Consider the following 18,839-nt stretch of genomic DNA (forward strand, 5'->3'; position numbering starts at 1 on the left):
GCAGCATCACTACTTCTTCTTCTTTAAGTTCTTTTTAAAGAAGAAGAGAAGTACACAAAGAAAGAGACTGACAGGAATTAAAGTGGGTCCCCTGTGGATGTTTTGGGATAAAAGAGGGTCAGTTTGTTCCGGGGGTGGTGGTCTTATTTTGGGGGGAGTTGTGTGATGTCACCTGATTTAGAAGAAGACTGACTTCAGCCTCCTATATGTATGCATGGAGCCTGATTCTATTCATGTGTATTCAGATGTCAATCTTGCTGAGCTCAATAGGTCTTCCACCTAGGCTAGATCCTGGGAATAGGATTGCAGCCCTAGACAGGGCTGTGGAAAAATTGTTTTAAAAAAATGATTAGGAAGAGTGAGATTTTGCAGCTGCTCAAACAGTGGTGAGAAAAATTCCCCCACATGCTTTAGACAGAGGAAGTGGTATGAAGGATGAGGAGGTTCAAAAGAAGTTTTATTTCATGAACAATAAAGCTTTGGTGATCTGGCTTTGTGTTCTGAGGCAAAGGCAGAATTTGGGACATGGCATTCTGTCTCTAGCTGTGATGTGCATACAAGGATAACACAGGGGGATCGCTGGAGAGCTGCTATCAGGTCTAAGAATATGCCTTGCAAAGACCCCAGTTCAAATCTCATCTCAACCATGGAGTCACTTGGCTGTTTTGGCAAGCTTCTCTCAGCCTCAGCCCCACTAGCTGCCACCTAGTTATCATAATAGTGGCCGACCTTTGCAGGGTTGTTGCAGAGTCTCCTGAGATCACTTCTGTGAAGTGCACTAAATACTCTAGACATGCTATGTAGGTGCTAAGCATTCTGGTGGCTTATTGCATGCCGGGTGCCTTGTATGATGGGCCTGGGAGGGGAAGCCTTGAGAGGGGCTGGGAGTGCTGTGTTGCCTAAAGGGCTCCACCAAGGAACTCACATCAGCCTTGACCCCTGTGAGGTTCCTGAAGAAGTTCTGGAGAGCCTTCAATTTGATCTCTGGGTCTTCACTCGTCAGGCCGAGGAGGACAGAAGCGAGTTCAATTACGAGCTTTTCCTCGCTCAAACCTTCTGGGAGGATACCGATGGAAAAACTCACGGACTGCTCCAGGTCTCTAAAAAGGAGGAGAGAGAGCAACAGGAGTGGAAAAGAAGCTGTGGTTAACTAACAGCTTCTGGATCCCTCCGTAGAAAAGTCATCTGTGCTGCCCACTTTGTTTTTGCGGGATATGCGGGGAAACATATCCCTTGTCATCGGGTAAGGACTCCACAGGGCCGAGCAGCTAAGATCCACAGCAGCTAACATTTGGGGGTGAGAGTGCTGGACTAGCAACTAAGGCAGCAGTTCCCAACCTGTGGCACTCCAGATGTTGCTGAACTACAACTCCCATCATCCCTAGCTATAATTTATTGTGGCTGGGGATGATGAGAGGAGTTGTTCAGAAACATCTACAGTACCACAGGTTGGGAATCCCTGAACCAAGACATCCCACATCATCCCCAGCAACTTCCAGCTTCTGACAGATACCGGAGCGCAGAATGAGACATCTCTATGCAGTCATCAGGATCCTGTCAGCAGTTGGTAGCAGATATAGCTCATCAGAAGCAAAACTAGGCAGTAGACAAAGAAGTGTCAAGCTTCCAGTGGACATGCTCAGCAAAGGCCAAGCCAAACCAGATGGGCTTTACTTGGTTCCCCTTTGACGGCCTTAGGCAACAGGACTGGTTTAAGCCGACTGCAGCTAGAGGGGACCACAGCATTTTGCAGGGCCTTGTGCTGGGCTGGAGTCTGTGCAGAAAAACAGCAACAGGAGGGGAGAGAGAGACTCAGAAGCCATACTCTTGTGAGACAGCAATTTCAGGCAGGCTGGCCCTCTGCCGATACTGGGGGAGGAGGAGCCATGGGGCTGCTGTGAATGACGCCAGCCATGGAGAGTTGAAGGACCTGGCCCTTTCTGCATGCAGAGCAGTGGCTCTGTCCCATATGTTTCCCCTGGACATAGGCAGCTGCCTTGCACTGAGCCAGGTTCGGCTTCACTCCAGATATGCTGTTGAGCTGTGTGCCAGAACACCTCAGGGAGGAAGAGAAGCCCCTCTCTGTCCGTTGCCATAACTGCTGCTGCTGCTGCTGTGCTACCTGATGGGCAAACAGCAGGCTGGGGGAGCGTCCTTCGAGATGTGTGGGCAGATGCCCTCAAAGGACACCTACAGAGAGCAGACAGTGGCTGTCACTCATCCACATGAGTCAGAATGTCCGTTGCTTCACCAGAAGCCACCAACAGTTCAGTTTTAGAAACCCAGCTTCTGGCCTTCTGCCACTGAAGAGGGAAAGGAACCTCAGTGTGCTTTACCTCATAAGAGCAGCCGCCTCTTCTTCTCCCATGCTGCTAGCGGACATGAGGTCCTCATCAAATTCATCAGACTGTGAATGAGAAATGAGAGTCAAGAGACCGGAGGATCAGAACATTAGTTCGCTTTTCCTCCAAGAAGATCAGAGCAAGGGCTTCATGTAGGTTCCTGTGAAGAATGGTAACTGGTTGAAGGACAGGGAGCAAGAGGGTAGGTATAAATGGAGAGTTTTCACAATGGAGGGAAGCAAGAAGTGGGGTCCCCCATGTTGGAAGTGAAGGACTCTGTGCTGCCTCATGCCTCAATGACAGAGGGGGACAGATTAGTGAGTCAGAGGGCTGGAGGGGTCAAGACATTGGTCATTCCTCCTCTCTACTGCTCTGACACTATCCTTTTGATATGTAGATTGCTACTCTCAGGGACTTAGTTACTTCCTGCCTCCCTCCCTTTCTCCTCTTCTCCCTATCACACATGCTTGCCTCCCTCTCTGCACCATGTGTGCTGAGATGCGATAGCATCTCTATGCATCCATCCAGCTAGATAGATAGATTAGAGATTCTATCTCTCCACTTTCGTATCTAGAATGGAGTTCTCCAAATAAGACTTCTTATATTGATTAGAAACTATGAACTGGCTCCAAGTTTCTTTTGCTCTTAGCAAACAGGCATGCCTGGGTAGACTCCGCTGTGTTTTGCCTCTGTGCACTCTGCTGTAATAGAAGGGTATCTCTTAACAGAGAGAATTCCTAACACCCCTGGATTCTGTACTTGGACCAGTGCTTTTTAATTTATTCAAAAATGATCTAGAAGTTGGGGTAAGCAGCAAGGTGGCCAAATTTGCAGACAACACTAAACTATCTAATCTAATCTAATCTTATCTAATCTAATCTATCTATCTATCTATATCATATTTTTATACCGCCTCATATGTAAATCTAAATTTAAGGTAGCAAAATCCCAAACAATCTCTCCAAACTGGGTGAGTGGGCAACAAAATGGCAAATGCCATTCAACATAAGCAAGTGTAAAGTGATGCACATTGGGGTAAAAAAACCCAAGTTCACAAGTACGCTGATGGGATCTGAGCTGTCGGTGAATGGCCAGGAGATCATGGGCTCGTGGTGGACAGCTTGTTGAAAGTGCCAACTCAGTGCATGGCAGCTGTGAAAAAGGCAAATTCCATGGTAGGGATAATTAGGAAGGGGAATGAAAATTAAAAGGCTAATATAATACCCTAATACTAATAATACTAATAATAATGGAGAGCCAGTGTGGTGTAGTGGTTAGAATGCTGGACTAGGACAGGGGAGACCCGAGTTCAAATCCCCATTCAGCCATAAAACTAGCTGGGTGACTCTGGGCCAGTCATTTCTCTCTTAGCCCAACCTACTTCACAGGGTTGTTGTGAAAAAGAAACTCAAGTATGTAGTACACCGCTCTGGGCTCCTTGGAAAATGTAGTAATAATAATAATAATAATAATAATACATGTTCCCAGTAAAGCTGCTTTTTGTAATTGGCTTATGGCCACAGAAATCACCATCAGCCAATTACAAAAAGCAGCTTTACTGGGAACAGCCTATATTCTGCAACGATATCTGTAACAACTGACAATAAAATTCAGCCATCCCAGGTCCTTGGGAAGGACTCGATGTCTGGATAAAACAAACCAGTCAATAACACCTGTCTGACTGTGTAAACAAGAAATAATACATGTACCAAATTTGGAAAGAGAAGCATCCAGATACAGAAATAACAGAACAAAGGCTAGCAGACCAGAGAAGATTCATAATAAGAAATAAAGTATTCACAGGAGTTGAGCTGGAAGAACTGCAAAGAGCAACACAGGCTCAAGACATGGAAGAAGAATTACCACCAACTGAAACAGTGGCTCAGGCGCAGGTGGTGTTGGAAATAGAGGATGCCAGTGAACTGTTTCAAAATCAAAACCAGGCAACCTCCCCTTTGCCTTCACCTCAAAAACCCAAATGCCGTTTAACAGAAAAGCAACAAGAACTAAAGCAAAAAATAACTGAGCACATGAACCAAACAACCACCAGGGTTCGACTTCCAGCTCTAAAAACAGTTGCCAAAAAACAACTCGCTCAGGTATTAAAAGATGTCAATGCTGCACTTGCAGAAATAACAACTAATAATTTGCAAGAAACAAACCAACTAATGTACAGTGCAGCAACAATAACAACACAAGAGCTCGGATATAAGATTAATGGACCTGTCAAAAAAGAAAGCAGTACAACACCTAAATGTAAGATTAGATTAGAAAATAAAATCTCCAGGCTTAGATCAGATGCTAGTAAATTGAAAGATATGAAAGACAAGAAGCTGAAGAATGAAAACACCAAACAGTATCTGATCCAAAAATACCACCTCAATTCAAGGAAAATTAGAGAAGTCCTGGAAATAATAAAGCAGCAAATAACAGCAGTGTCAAAGAAGATTAGCAGATATGAAGCCAGAACTACACAACACAGGCAGAATCTCCAATTCCAGTCGCATCAGAGATGTTTCTACCAAAGCATAGAAGGAGAAACTGCAAGAAACCTAGAAACACCAAATAAAGAAGAAACAGTGCAATTCTGGGGAAAATTATGGGACAATCCAATAGATTATAATAAAAAAGCAGGCTGGATGAAAGAGGTCAAAAAATGTAACCAACAAATGCAAGATCTAATAATAACACCAGAATTAATAAGTGAAAGAGCAAAGAAAATTAAAAATTGGACTGCGCCAAGCATGAACTGCATGGCTTTTGGCTTAAACACCTAACAAGCCTTCATAAACAACTATCAAAACAGTTCAATCACATTTTGCAAGGAGGTGATATTGAACAATGGCTAACAACTGGGAAAACTCATCTCATAATGAAAGACCCAGCAAAAGGTGCAGTTCCAAGTAATTATAGACCGATAACCTGTCTGCCAACCATGTTCAAATTATTAACTGGAATAATAGCAGATGAAGTGATGCAACACTTATTAACTAACAAACAGCTTCCAGTTGAACAGAAAGGAAATTGCCCAAACACCAGAGGCACAAAAGACCAGCTGTTGATTGACAAAATGATTTTAGAAAATTGCAAGAGAAGATAAATCAATCTAAGTGTTGCATGAATTGACTACAAGAAAGCCTTCGATTCATTGCCTCACACATGGATACTAAAATGTTTAGAAACAACTGGTGTCAGCAAAAACATTCAGATATTTATTTAAAAAGCAATGAGCAGGTGGAGTGCACAGTTAACAATCAATGGCGAGACACTTGGACAGGTTAGCATTAGAAGAGGCATTTTCCAAGGGGACTCACTATCCCCTCTGTTGTTTGTAATCGCCATGACCCCACTTTCACAAATACTAAACAAAACAGGCCTTGGATACCAAACATCTAAAACATCAAGTAAAATCAACCATCTGCTGTACATGGACGATCTGAAGTTGTATGGAAAGTCCCAGTCAGAAATAGAATCATTGCTAAACACTGTCCGTATATTCAGTAGTGATATAGCAATGGAGTTTGAACTAGACAAGTGTGCTGCATTAATAATGAACAGAGGGAAAATAACAAAAATAGAAGGAATAGAACTGCCCAATGGAAGCAAGATCAAGAACCTGGAAGAGAAAGAACCTTACAAATACTTGGGCATTCTCCAGGCTGATAACATCGCACACACTGAAGTTAAAAGAAAAATTGGAAGTGAATACATCAGGAGAGTTAGAAAAATCCTCAAGTCCAAACTCAATGGCGGGAACACCATACAAGCCCTAAACACCTGGGCTATACCTGTTATCAGATACACTGCAAGAATAATAGACTAGACCCAGACAGAGCTAGAGACACTAGATCGTAAGACCAGGAAAATCATGACCATCAATCATGCTCTGCACCCCCGCAGTGATGTCGATAGGCTCTACCTCCCTCGCAGCTCAGGTGGAAAAGGAATGCTGCAAGTCCATCAAACAGTAGAGGAGGAGAAAAGAGGCCTTGAAGAATATATCAAGGACAGTGAAGAAGATGCACTTCAAATGGTCAATAATGCGTAACTATTCAACACCAATGAAAGAAAGCAGGCCAAGAAAGAACAAGTCAAGAACCGAGCAGAAAAATGGAGAAATAAGCCCCTGCATGGTCAATATTTGCACAATATAAGTGGAAAATCAGTCATCACCAAGACCTGGCAACGGCTTAAGAATGGCAACTTGAAGAAAGAAACAGAGGGTTTAATACTGGTTGCACAAGAACAGGCACTAAGAACAAATGCAATAACAGCAAATGTAGAAAAATCCACAACAAACAGCAAGTGCTGCCTTTGTAAAGAAGCAGATGAAACAGTGGACCACCTGATCAGCTGTTGTAAAAAGATCGCACAGACTGACTACAAACAAAGGCATGACAAGGTAGCAGGGATGAGACACTGGCACATCTGCAAAAAATACAAGCTACCTGTAGCCAAGAATTGGTGGGACCATAAAATTGAAAAAGTTGAAGAAAATGAAGATGTAAAAATATTATGGGACTTCCGACTATAAACAAACAAACATCTGCCACACAATACACCAGATATAACTGTAGTTGAGAAGAAAGAAAAACAAGTGAAAATAATCGACATAGCAATACCAGGGGATAGCAGAATAGAAGAAAAAGAAATAGAAAAAATCACCAAATACAAAGATCTACAAATTGAAATTGAAAGGCTGTGGCAGAAAAAGACCAAAATAATCCCAGTGGTAATTGGCGCCCTGGGTGCAGTTCCAAAAGACCTTGAAGAGCACCTCAACACCATAGGGGCCACAGAAATCACCATCAGCCCATTACAAAAAGCAGCTTTACTGGGAACAGCCTATATTCTGCGACGATATCTATAACAATTAACAATAAAATTCTGGCATCCCAGGTCCTTGGGAAGGACTCGATGTCTGGATAAAACAAACCAGTCAATAACACCTGTCTGACTGTGTAAACAAGAAATAATAATACTACAAATCTATGGTGCCGCCACATTTGGATTACGGTGTACAGTTCTGGTCACCATATCTTAAGAAAGACATTGTGTAACTGGAAGAGGTGCAGAAGAGGGCAATCAAGATGATCAGGGGCCTAGAGCACCTTCCTTATGAGGCAAAGCTACAGCATCTAGGGCTTTTTAGTTTGTAAAAGAGGCAACTACAGGGAGACATGATAGAGGTGTATAAAATTATGTCTGGAGTAGAAATAATGGATAGAGAGAAATCTTTCTCCCTCTCTCACAACACTAAAACCAGGGGTCACCATATGAAAGTGATTGTCAAGAAACTTAGGACCAACAAAAGGAAGTACCTTTTCACACAGCGCATAATTAATCGATGGAATTCTCTGCCATAGGATGTGGTGACTGCCAGCAGTCTGGCTGGTTTTAAGATGGGTTTGGATAAATTCATGGAAGACAGGTCTTTCAGTGGCTATTAGTCTGATGGCTATAGGCTACCCTCAGCCTCAGAGTGAAGATGCCTCTACGTACCAGTTGTAGGGGAGCAACAACATGAGACGGGGATGCCCTCAGCTCTTGCCTGTGGGCTTCTCAGGGGCTTCTGGTGGCCCACTGGATGCTAGACTAGATGGGCTTGAGCCTGATCCAGCAGGGGTGTGCTTATGTTCTTAACATACATGGTTCCCCTGCACCACCATTTTAAACTCACAACCATCTTATGAGATAGATTATCTGAGAGATGGTGAGTGGCCCAAATTATTATTATTATTACTATTATTACTATTAATAATGTATGTATGTATGTATGTATGTATGTATGTATGTAATCAGTTTCTATACCGCCCATCCAAAAATGGCTTAGGGCGGTTTACACAGAGAAATAATAAATAAATATGATGGCTCCCTGTCCCCAAAAGGCTCACAAAGTAAAAAGAAACATAAGATAGAGACCAGCAACAGTCACTGGAGGTACTGTGCTGTGGGTGGATAGGGCCAGTTACTCTCCCCCTGCTAAATAAAAGAGAATCACCACGTTAAAAGGTGCCTCTTTGCCAAGTTAGCAGGGGTCAAAATCATCCAGTGAGCTTCATGGACACATGGGGATCTGACCTGGTGCCTAGTCTGACACTCTCACCACTATAACACTCCCTCTCCCTTCTTCTCTACAACACCATTGCGGTGCCACTGCCTTGAGTCTTGGACTATCAGAGTCTCCACCCAAGTCCAACATCTGAGGGAGGGCCAAATTAGGGCAGCTTTGCTCCAGCTCAGGGATGTAGCCAACCCGAGGCTCACCAGCTGTGGCTGGACTCCAACTCCCATCATCCCTAGCTTTTGTTCACTATGGCTGGGGTGGGATTAGTCCAACAACATCTGGGGACCCAAGTTTCCCCCCCACCCCCCATCTTCTGGAATTTGGATCCTGCCCTTCTTCCCTGGAACTCAGGAGTGAGAGTGTGTGTGTGTGTGTGTGTTTGTGTGTGTGATTGATTCTCCCTCCCCACTTGTATCTACACAATAGTCCTGTGAGGTAAGTCAGGCTGAAGAGAATGAACTGCCTAAAGTCACCCAGTCAGTTTCATGGCTACAGTTTGACCAATAACTCCCCTGCCTGTGGCCAAAAGGAAGAGATGATGGAAGCTGTATTGGATTACAAAGGAAGGAAGCCAACCAGAAAAGAAACATATTCAGAACTGGTCCCCTCTTTACAAATTGCAAATAAAGTCTTCACAAGTATATGAGTGCATGTAAGTCTGTACTACGTGTGTGTACTAGTGATGGCTGTGTGTATGACAGTATGTTATTTGGATGAAGAATGTTAAATGTTTAAAATGTAGTATGTTGAAAATCAAACCAGTACTGTGCATTCTTGCTTTGATTTAGTTTTTTCTTACGTCCACCCCATGACAGCTTACCAGGCAGACCCGAGTTCAAAATCCCAGTTCAGCTATGAAAGCCACTGTGGGGCTGTGGGCCACATGCTCATCTCTCAGCCTAACCTAGCACACAGGGTTGTTGTCAGGCCTGACTTGATGGGAATGCAAGAGTGCATTTGCATTGAGCCCTTTGAAGTCCAGGTGAAATCTACCTTATACGTGAATAAAAGAAACAAAGCCCACAAAAGAAGCCCCAATTGCTCTACAAACTTACAAAGCAGCAATTGGCTGGGTTGATTTACACCTTCATTTTTCTATTTACATTTGATGAATAAACAATTAGCAAGATGTAAATCAGCCCAGCCAATTGCTCCTTTAAGTTTAGCATAAGGTAGACTTCAAAGGGATCAATGCAAATACGTTGAGATTGCATTCCCATTAAGCTGGGCCTGCTTATCTATACTCGCACACATTTCGTCTCCTCCCCAGTTCTTGGCCAAAAGCGATGTTCTCCACCTTGCAGACCTTCCTGAAGTGCTGCATTGGAGTTCATCTTCAACTAACGAAACTGCTCCTGCATAGTTCTCTACAGTAGGGGTGTGCACAAAACCCCAGTTTTGGTTGAAGGGCCCCAGTGTGGTTCAAGTCTGGACCAGATTCAGATTGGACTGGGCATGCTCGGTTTTGCACATGTTCAGCTGGAGTTTGAGCCAGTTTGGGGGTTCTAAATGTGGGAAGAAGAAAAAATGGAATGCCTGTGCCTGCATATTGCCAAATCCTAGCCAGATCACTACTCTCGGTTTGGTTCCCCCGTGCCAGGACTCTTCATGAAATTCCCACTTAGTGATCTGTGTGACCTGACATTTTTCTGCAAGTCATTCCTTCCTTTTCAGCACAGAAAATGTGGTGGTTTACATGTTGGGTTTAATTTTGCTTTTTAATTTCAGCTTGCAAAAAGAGGGTGATACGCCATGAAGACTCTGGACATTCTGAGATTAATAAAAAGTCTAATTAATTAAAAACGCCAAATTCTTACAGAATCAGACACATCTGAATCAATAGTCGATCTGCAAATTAAATCTGTGATAATGGGAAATAATAGCTGGGCAACCAACTTTATCTGCATTTGTTAAAAGTTAGCAGGTGCCCTTTCCTTTGCAAATGAGGCTGCAGGGAGAATTATTTGTAGAATATTCTAATATTTTAAGGCTCAGTAGGAATTACTCAATTTCCCACCTCATATTCCAACCCCTGAGAATTTGCAGAGAATATTTTGAAGCATATTTGCCCCAAGGCTAGTAAAAATCTACTTACCTCAGTGTATGCACTAGAAGACATATCTCAAGAAAAAACTCTATGAAAGAATTAAAAAAAACATGACAACTTACTTTACATTGAAGTAATAATATCTAATATCCAATACCACAAAAGAGTGTCAAAACAAAGCTAAAGCTATTGTAAGAATATAATAATAGATGTAACAAAATAGGATTTCAGAACAATAACAAATTGTATACAATCTCTATAGAAATGTGAGAACAGAAATATAAGAATTGTAAGCAACAAATGAGAAAATGACAAATATTTCAAACAAGCCAATAAACAAGCTTACAGCCAAGCTAGCACTACTCTCACTTCTAACCCGACGCCACTCCTACAACCCACAGAGCAACCAACTCCCAGCATCCAGCATTTCAGTTCACACAGCCCTTTGTGACACTGAGCCTCTCTGGGCCAAAGCACTATGGCAACCGGCACTGAGTCCAGGCCCCCACATTTCTTCAACAGGACTCAGCAGCTGATATTCAGTGATGCTTGGCCAGCACTTCACTTCCACCCTGGTGGCCAAAAGGCCATCACTGATGTAGCCTACTTTCCCTTCAAAAAGCTCAGGGGGGCACACATGGGAATTCATCCTATGTTACCCATCCCATAAACTTATGAGCTAGCTGGTCCTAAGAGGTCATCTTCTGAGCTTCATGCTGAGTGGGGTTTTCACCCCTGGCCTCTCCAGTTCAAGACTCCGATTCACCACAAATTAACTCCAATTCACGTCCCCCTCCCAATGCAGGCCATCACAAACAAACAAAAGAAAGACACGTCAAGCATTTATGGTGTTTGCCGATAGAATTGTGGGCTTGGAGATCTGGCACCACAAGCTGGGTTTTACACAATGTATCAATCATACTGTCTCCGATGTCTGTGTCTGGTCCATCGCCTTCCTCTGCCTCTCCAACAACCTCCCTGACAAATCACTGCTCGTGTCTCTGTCCCTCTGTCAGCACCTTTTGCCCTTAGGCCGGCTGAGGTGTTGTCATGCCTTTTCATTAGGCCTTCGTTCCACTTCTGTCCTCCTTCCCCTCAAGATCTCTGCCCCATATGCTACTTCCCCTCATCTTCTTTTTGTAATGTCTTGATATGACTGTGGGTCCCTTAGGTGTACTCACTTGGTGGATCACCTCGGTAGACTGACTCTCCCCACTAGGGGCAAAAGCAAGCAGGATACCGACCTGCACAAACTACAGGATGACTCTGTGGACACTCACAAGACCAAGGTAGAATAAAATCCTGGACAAACTTCACCCACAGAGATCGGGAGGGAAACCAGCCGTTATCCACTTTCTTAAAGACACAGTACCACATGCCACCCCTTTGCCCCTTGTTGCGAGTCCTTCCGCCAGCCCCCTTGGCCCTTTGCTCACCACCAAACGCTTTGCTTCCCGGCCTCGTTGGACTTCCTTCTACTAAGCTGCTAGTCCTCAAGTTCCCTGCTCCCCCCCCCCGCCAGCTTCGGCCTGCATGTTCAACGCTTTTAAAAAGCTTCCTGCTTGTGGGCTCAAGGAACAGGCTTGCCTGAAAGTACTGCCGTTACTGTGCAGTGAATGCATGTTGAACTCCATGGGGAGAAAAACAGATGCGGCAGGAGTGGAGACATCACCCCATCAGCTGCCCTGTCTGGAAGTGTGGTGTGTGGCTCGAAACAATACCGCTCCATGAAGCACATGCAAGCCTCTGAGGGTGACCTCCCTCATAGGCTTGCAAAACTTTGCTTCACACTGTCCAGGATCACCTCCTTCTTCCTGAAAACCTTCTGGAAGAGCAAAGTGAGCTGGATTAGACTGCCTTGAGTATATGAGAGAAGGGCAGGGAGGGTGGGAGGAAAAACCCTGTATGTTTCGCTCCGTTTTATTGTTTCTGGGAGAGAGTGGGCCTCTGCCCAATTAATCAGCTAATTACAGCAGGATCCCTTCGCCTCAGAGGAAGGATAAACGGGCCAAGAGCACAGGACAGCAGAAGAGGTCACGGTGAGCTGTGCATGGCAAGACTCCTGGGAGAGACTGGATGGACTCCTGAACTCCGTCTCCCTAAGAGGGGACTCAGAGAAAACCTCTCGGACTTGACCCAGCCTTTCTCCAAGAGGAGAGTTTCCTGCCTTTTCTTTCATATGTGGTAATTCAATTGTGCCACCTAGTGGACAAACTGAAAGCTGCACTTAGCTCATTTGGTGTGTGTTTTGTTTATAAGGGGAATCTTAATGTATTTACTAGCTAACCTTGCACTGAGCCTATGGCATCCCACCCCCACAACTCTCGCGCCCGCTCTCGCCGCCACCGCAACTCTCACACCCGCTCTCCCCCCGCAACTCTCGCGCCCACTCTCCCCCTGCAACTCTTGCGCCCACTCTCCCCCCGCAACTCTCGCGCCCTCTCTCCCCCCGCAACTCTCGCGCCCGCTCTCCCCCACTGCAACTCTCGCACCCGCTCTCCCCCACTGCAACTCTCGCACCTGCTCTCTCCCCAACTTTCGCGCCCGCTCTCTCCACCTGCCACAATCGCGAGTGCTCTCCCCCCGCAACTCTCGCGCCCATGCTCCACCCCCACAAGTCTCTCACCTGCACTCTCTGTCCTCCGTCTTTCTATCTCCGTTTCACAGTTCTTGCTTCCCCCTGCCAATGCTAGGGACTGTTGCCCACTCGCCTGACAGCCTTTGAGCTCCCTTCTCTCTGCCGCTTCGTGGCACAGCTCAGCCAACCATATGCCACCCACAGCCCCCAGAGCCAACTGTCCTGAAGCCACCCCAGCCTCCAAGCTCCCTGCTGCTTCACGGCACCCCCAAGCCAACTGTCAAACTGCTTTCCAGCCACCCCTCAAAACTCCCTGCTGCTCCGGAACTCTCTCCCTCTCTGTCAGCCAATCGCCTCCTTTCTACCAAGTCTCCACACTTGGAGAATTAATAATATAGATACTAGCTTAACCCATGCAGAAGACCTCAGATCTCTCCACCCTCACCTGAGCCACACTCCTGCTCCTCCTCCTGCATCCCATTGCTTCCATCCCTCTTACCTCTCCTGGTCACTCCTCCGTCCCTTTACTCCACCCCCCTCAACCCTCTTGGTCATGGCTGCAGCATTGTGGCACCTATTGGCCAAGCTGCAGCCCCCTATTCCCAGAGACCTCCCCACCCTCATCCAAGCCCCACTCCTGCTCCTCCCAACAGGAGCTGCAGCAGCAGTGGTTGACCAGGCCCTTCCTCGCTGCTGCCACCACCATGGCTGCTCATTCCCCTCAGGCCGCTGACAGGCTCAGGCCCATCCCTCACCCTTCCTTCTTTCTCTCTCCCCTTCCCCTATTTTTCTCTCTTTCTCTCTACTCCACTCACTCTTCTCCTGCGTTTCTTCTCCTCCTCCCTCTCCCTCTCTGAGTTAACAGATCTTGTTTCAGATCTTGTTCATCTTGTTTCCTCATCTAATTCACACAGTGGCAGCCTCCTTCTCCTGAAGGGGTTCTTTCATCCCTCATGACTCCTCTCTTTGCAGACCCCTGCCCAGAGAGAGAGAGAGAGAGAGAGAGAGAGAAGTTTATTTGGTCATTGACCAGCAAACATTTACAATAAACCAGGACAAATTTTACAAATAATATAACAAAACCTGGCCATAACAGAGATAATATCAGTGTCCACATTAGTTAAAAGATAATTTAAATAAAATTCATCAGACCAGCCAGGCAAATTATCTAACATAGAAGATATAAGTCTTAAGCAGGGTTCACTATAAAAATCACAATAAAGGATAACATGCAAGGTGAATTCTATAACCCCTTTGCCACATGGGCAAAGTCATAAAAATAGCGGAACTCCCTTAAACCTGCCATCCAATACTGCTGTTGGAAGAACATTTAAACGCGCTAAAGTGAGGGCTTGTCTAAATTTAGGGACAAGCACCACATCAAAGTACTTAGCTGGTTTAATAGCTTGACTCCCCAAGTATAAACCCTGCTTGATCCATGCACCTTCTTGCTGAACTTCTATATTCAGGTCACGTTGCTTAACTAACTTCCTGGCTTGCTCAATTCCTACAGTATGCAAATCCTCTACAGAGAGGCCAAAAAAAGAAAATTTACTTAACATAGCTCGTTTCCAGCTCAAATTAAAACCATCATTCATAGCCAAAGAGGCTAAACACACCTGTCCAAAACTCAGTTTTAACCAAAATCTAAAGATACAGCACCAGTATAAGGATTCCAGCCTAATAAGCCCAACATCTCTTCTGATGACAGCATTTGGAGCACAACACGGTACCTGCAAAATGCATCTAATAAACTTAGTCAGGATAGCCTCCAGTAGGGCAAAATTACTTGCAGGTCGTGTGTGTGTGTGTATGTGTGTGTGTGTGTGTTTGTGTGCGTGTATTTTCCAACTGACTTAAACCGTGACAGTCTCCTCCTCTCTATCTGCATATAGAATCCCCACTGCCCAATCACCATGGTCTCATAGGCTTCTGCTTGCGAATTCTCACGAGAGCTGCCACACATGGGATTAGCCACAGGTACGCCTTAGAGAATTATATATACAGATAGATAGATATGGATCGACCAATGGTCTGGCTTGTATAAGGTAGCTTTCTAATGTTCAGAAGAAAGCGGCTTCATGCATTCAGATGCCCTCAGCAGCTCTGGGTATCTGTATTAGTCACTAATCTGGTGTTTCCACTGACTAGAAGGAGGGAAATCCAAAGCAGGGTGTCATGTTGACCAGCATCAGGCATCCTTGTATAAGGGCAATTAATTCTGCTGCATTAAGAACAACTGAACAACAATCCAGTCATGCCCAATGCAGAGAAGTGGCAGAATACCTATCCTCAATGGAGGTAGAATGGAAGACAGCAAAGCCAGAGCTGATGAATTATGCAGAAATTTAGCAGGAAGCTTCCTCTGTGGATGAGTGTGTCAGGCTCAAAAAGGCCTTGCAGTGTTTTGCATAGTCCACAAGCATTTCCAGGCAGATAGTGTGACAGAGACTGCCTCAAAGATATCTTTCATGCCCTGCCATCCATCAAATTCACCATATCAAAAATAGTTCTGTTGTCGAGGTTCAAGCATCGTGCCAGACGATGTTTAAGCCTTCCACAGTCATAGGAGGCAGATCAAGACTCACTTTCCATCCACAGCTTCTACCAGCTTGACAGCAATTTCCTGCTCGTGCAAGGTTCGCAACATTCGATCCCGCCTGTCTTTCCGACGTTTCAGGTTTATCATGAATATCTAAAAAGAGAGAGGGAGACCAGATTTCCCCTGCAAAATTAAAGAAGGCAGTGGGGGTGGGGAAGTGTATAGTGGGCTGAGATAGTTTGGGGTGTTGTTCTTTTCAGTTTGATTAATGCCATACCATAAAATATATCCACATCTGGGTAAAAAAACTCTTGCCATTCAACTTAGTGGCCAATTGTAGTCAAAAATCAAAGCACGTGTGTGCGCGCACACACATACACATGCCCCAGAACACAAAACTGCTGAGAACCCAAAGAACTGGGCGTGGAGGGGATAAAAGCCCACACGTGTGAATGTTAGCACAACTCTGATCTTGTTTTGGATAAAGAAGCTTCGACACTACAATCCCTGGGTAGGGACAATTCAGTGCCTCACTGCCAATGACATTCAGGGCTGCAGCTCAATGGTCAGACACACTTGCTTTGCGTGCAGAAGAAGCAGGGCCGGCTCTAGGGGATCTGGCGGCCAGATGCAACACTCTGTTGAGCGCCCTTAGTTATCGTGAAAAATAAAAATCCGAAATACAATTAGTGTGTATTCAAAATTTAATACACAAAGATTTTATGTAATTATGTACATAACATTGTATATAATAATAATAATAATTATTATTATTATTATTATTATTTTATTTTGCATTTATATCCCACTCTTCCTCCAAGGAGCCCAGAGTGGTGTACTACATACTTAGGTTTCTCCTCACAACAACCCTGTGAAGTAGGTTAGGCTGAGAGAGAAGCGACTGGCCCAGAGTCACCCAGCTAGTATCATGGCTGAACGGGGATTTGAACTCAGGTCTCCCCGGTCCTAGTCCAGCACTCTAAGCACTACACAACGCTCTCTCTCTCTCTCTCTCTCTCTATATATATATATATAATGGTGTATATATATATAATATACATATATATGTATATAATATATATGGACTTTGAAGAAGCAAGATAGAAAAAGCATTGACACTTTTGAACTTTGGTCCTGGAGAAGACTTTTGAGGATACCACGGACAGCCAGGAAAACAAACAAATGGATCAGGTTGGGATAATTATACTAAGGTTTCAACCTTAGCTGAAGTAAACTTAGTTGAGTAAATGTCAGACTGCTAATTGTTTACGCTGATATAAGATGCGGAGGCAGGCAGCTCTTCCCTCGAGCAGGGAAAGGGAAACCTGTTTCCACTCCTTTCAGGGTGCAGCTTCTCCACAGCTTTTCACTCTGTCTGATATCATATGCCCAGGCAGCTCCCTCCTCCCTCAAGAGCAGGGAAAGGGGAACAGTTGGACCCGCACGCAGGAAAACAACACAGGCTAGAGAACTGGTTTGGTTGGTGGCTGCTGCTTGTTGTTTCAACCTTTCCCCCAAAATGCCCACAACAAGCTCAGAGGGGAGTCACAGCAAGCACAGCGCCTGGAGCGCGGGAAGACGGAGGAGGCCAGAGGCGTAACTAGGGGAAACGGCGCCCGGGGCAAGCACTGAAATTGCCCCCCCCGCCGTGTCCCCAACATACATCTGACTGACACACATGTTTCAGAAAACTTTTATTTTAAAAATTTAAAAAATTACCAAAATTACCAAAAATTTCAAAATGCACTACATACTTAGGTTTTTCCTCACAACAACCCTGTGAAGTTGGCTTGTATCTCAAACATCAGAATTATGATGCGATGATGATGACGATGATGATGATGATGATGATGATGCCTCTCCCTCACGCCCTGGCTCTGTTCCTGACTTTCCCTTGTGAGTGACTGTATTTTAACAAAACGAAAACCAAGGACTCCAAAGTAATTCGAGGGACTAGGGTGATAGTGCTAAAGACTCCTTATTCTCCCGCTGTTAAAGAAAGACTCCCCTTTTCCAAAACCGCGCGCTATTTACACCAGAAAAGGTTTCAAATGGAGGGGGAAGCATTTATGCATTTATGCTTTGTTTTATGTTACGATTTCAAAGTTAGAAAAACTATAAAAGGGCCATTTTAGAGAAGAGATGCACTGCCTTAGTTGCAAATCCTGCTTTTTTGAGATTCCCTGCAATTGAATAAAGCGATAATATACACCTTTGCTATTTAAATTGGTTGGAGAGTATTTATGACAATAAAAAATGAAATGGCATTTAAGTGATTACTTAAACATGGGTTTAAGTAATCATTGGTTGCCTAAGACCACTCAGATTTAACTAATCTTCATCACATTGACAAAAAGAGCAATTAAAATTAAAATCCATGACTAAAACCAAACCACTTTGGGGTTGTTTTTAATGAAAGGTGGTATATAAATGTAACAATAAATGTGTAGAAGTATATACTTTCACCCCCTGCCCAACCTACAATTAATTCCAGCTTATTTTCAAAGGGCTTCAAGTTTTATTTGCAAATTGCTTGGCAGCACCAATGTTTAAGTAATCGCTAATTGCTCCTAATGATAGTTTTACTTATTGTTAAATTTATATACCACCTTTCATTAAAACATTCTCTGTTCATCTGATTTTCAGTCTGGTTCATTAAATCGGTGGAGGTTTAGACTTTCCTGATGGGCTGAAACAGCTAATCCACATCCCCCCATCTCCCCCTCCCTGAACCTTTTCAGTTAAAACGTGGTTAGATTATAGGGGAGGCAGGACTTGAATGAGCAAAAAGGGGAACTGGTTCGGGCGTTCAGGAAGTTGTTCAGAAGAGGGAGTTGTTCAGGAAGTTTGCTCTGGTGCGTGTCCTCCTCTCGATGCATGCGCGACTGGTGGCGGGGCGCGCCGGGGAGAGAGAGACTTGGACTACGAAGACGCCGTGGCGCCCAGTGCTGGATGAGCAATGCCAATGGGGGGGGGGGCGCCAGGACCGGGGGAGGGGGACTGCTCTGCAAATTTTTTTTTTAAAAAAATAAATAAATAAAATAAAATAAAAATTCCGGCAAATCGGTGGGGGCACTTTTTGGTGCCCCCTGCAAAGTGGCGCCCGGGGCACGTGCCCCCCCTGCCCCCCTATAGTTACGCCTATGGAGGAGGTGCCAGCGGGAGGCGGTTGGGATGCTGCACGCAGGCACCAGGCAGGTCCACGTGATGCACAGTAACAGCAGTGCCAGCAGCAGTGCGCGATCGGGTTGGAGCGGAGGGAG

General features: G+C 44.8%; 1 protein-coding gene across 6 annotated transcripts in view; it reads right to left on the reverse strand.

Moving 5' to 3' along the window:
• Positions 1–15,729, reverse strand: part of LOC128322622 (uncharacterized) — a 57,505-nt gene extending 41,776 nt beyond the window's left edge. For 2 of the 6 annotated variants that reach the window (XR_008305826.1, XM_053244224.1), the window contains exons 1-4: positions 10,803–11,905; positions 10,505–10,544; positions 2,337–2,407; positions 926–1,100 (exon numbers count right to left, since the gene is read on the reverse strand). Coding sequence is in view for 1 of the 6 variants with exons in the window: in XM_053244224.1 (XP_053100199.1) it covers positions 926–1,100; positions 2,337–2,407; positions 10,505–10,528 (270 nt within the window). In the remaining 5 variants the exon portion in view is untranslated. Of the gene's footprint in view, positions 1–925; positions 1,101–2,336; positions 2,408–10,504; positions 10,545–10,802; positions 11,909–13,849; positions 13,983–15,622 lie in introns of those variants that run through there. The other 4 variants (XR_008305829.1, XR_008305831.1, XR_008305828.1 and 1 more) reach the window with 4 other exon arrangements.
• Positions 15,730–18,839: the final 3,110 nt, after the last annotated feature.

This window comes from Hemicordylus capensis, chromosome 4, assembly GCF_027244095.1.
Source record: "Hemicordylus capensis ecotype Gifberg chromosome 4, rHemCap1.1.pri, whole genome shotgun sequence".
In the NCBI taxonomy this organism is placed as follows: Eukaryota; Metazoa; Chordata; class Lepidosauria; order Squamata; family Cordylidae; genus Hemicordylus; species Hemicordylus capensis.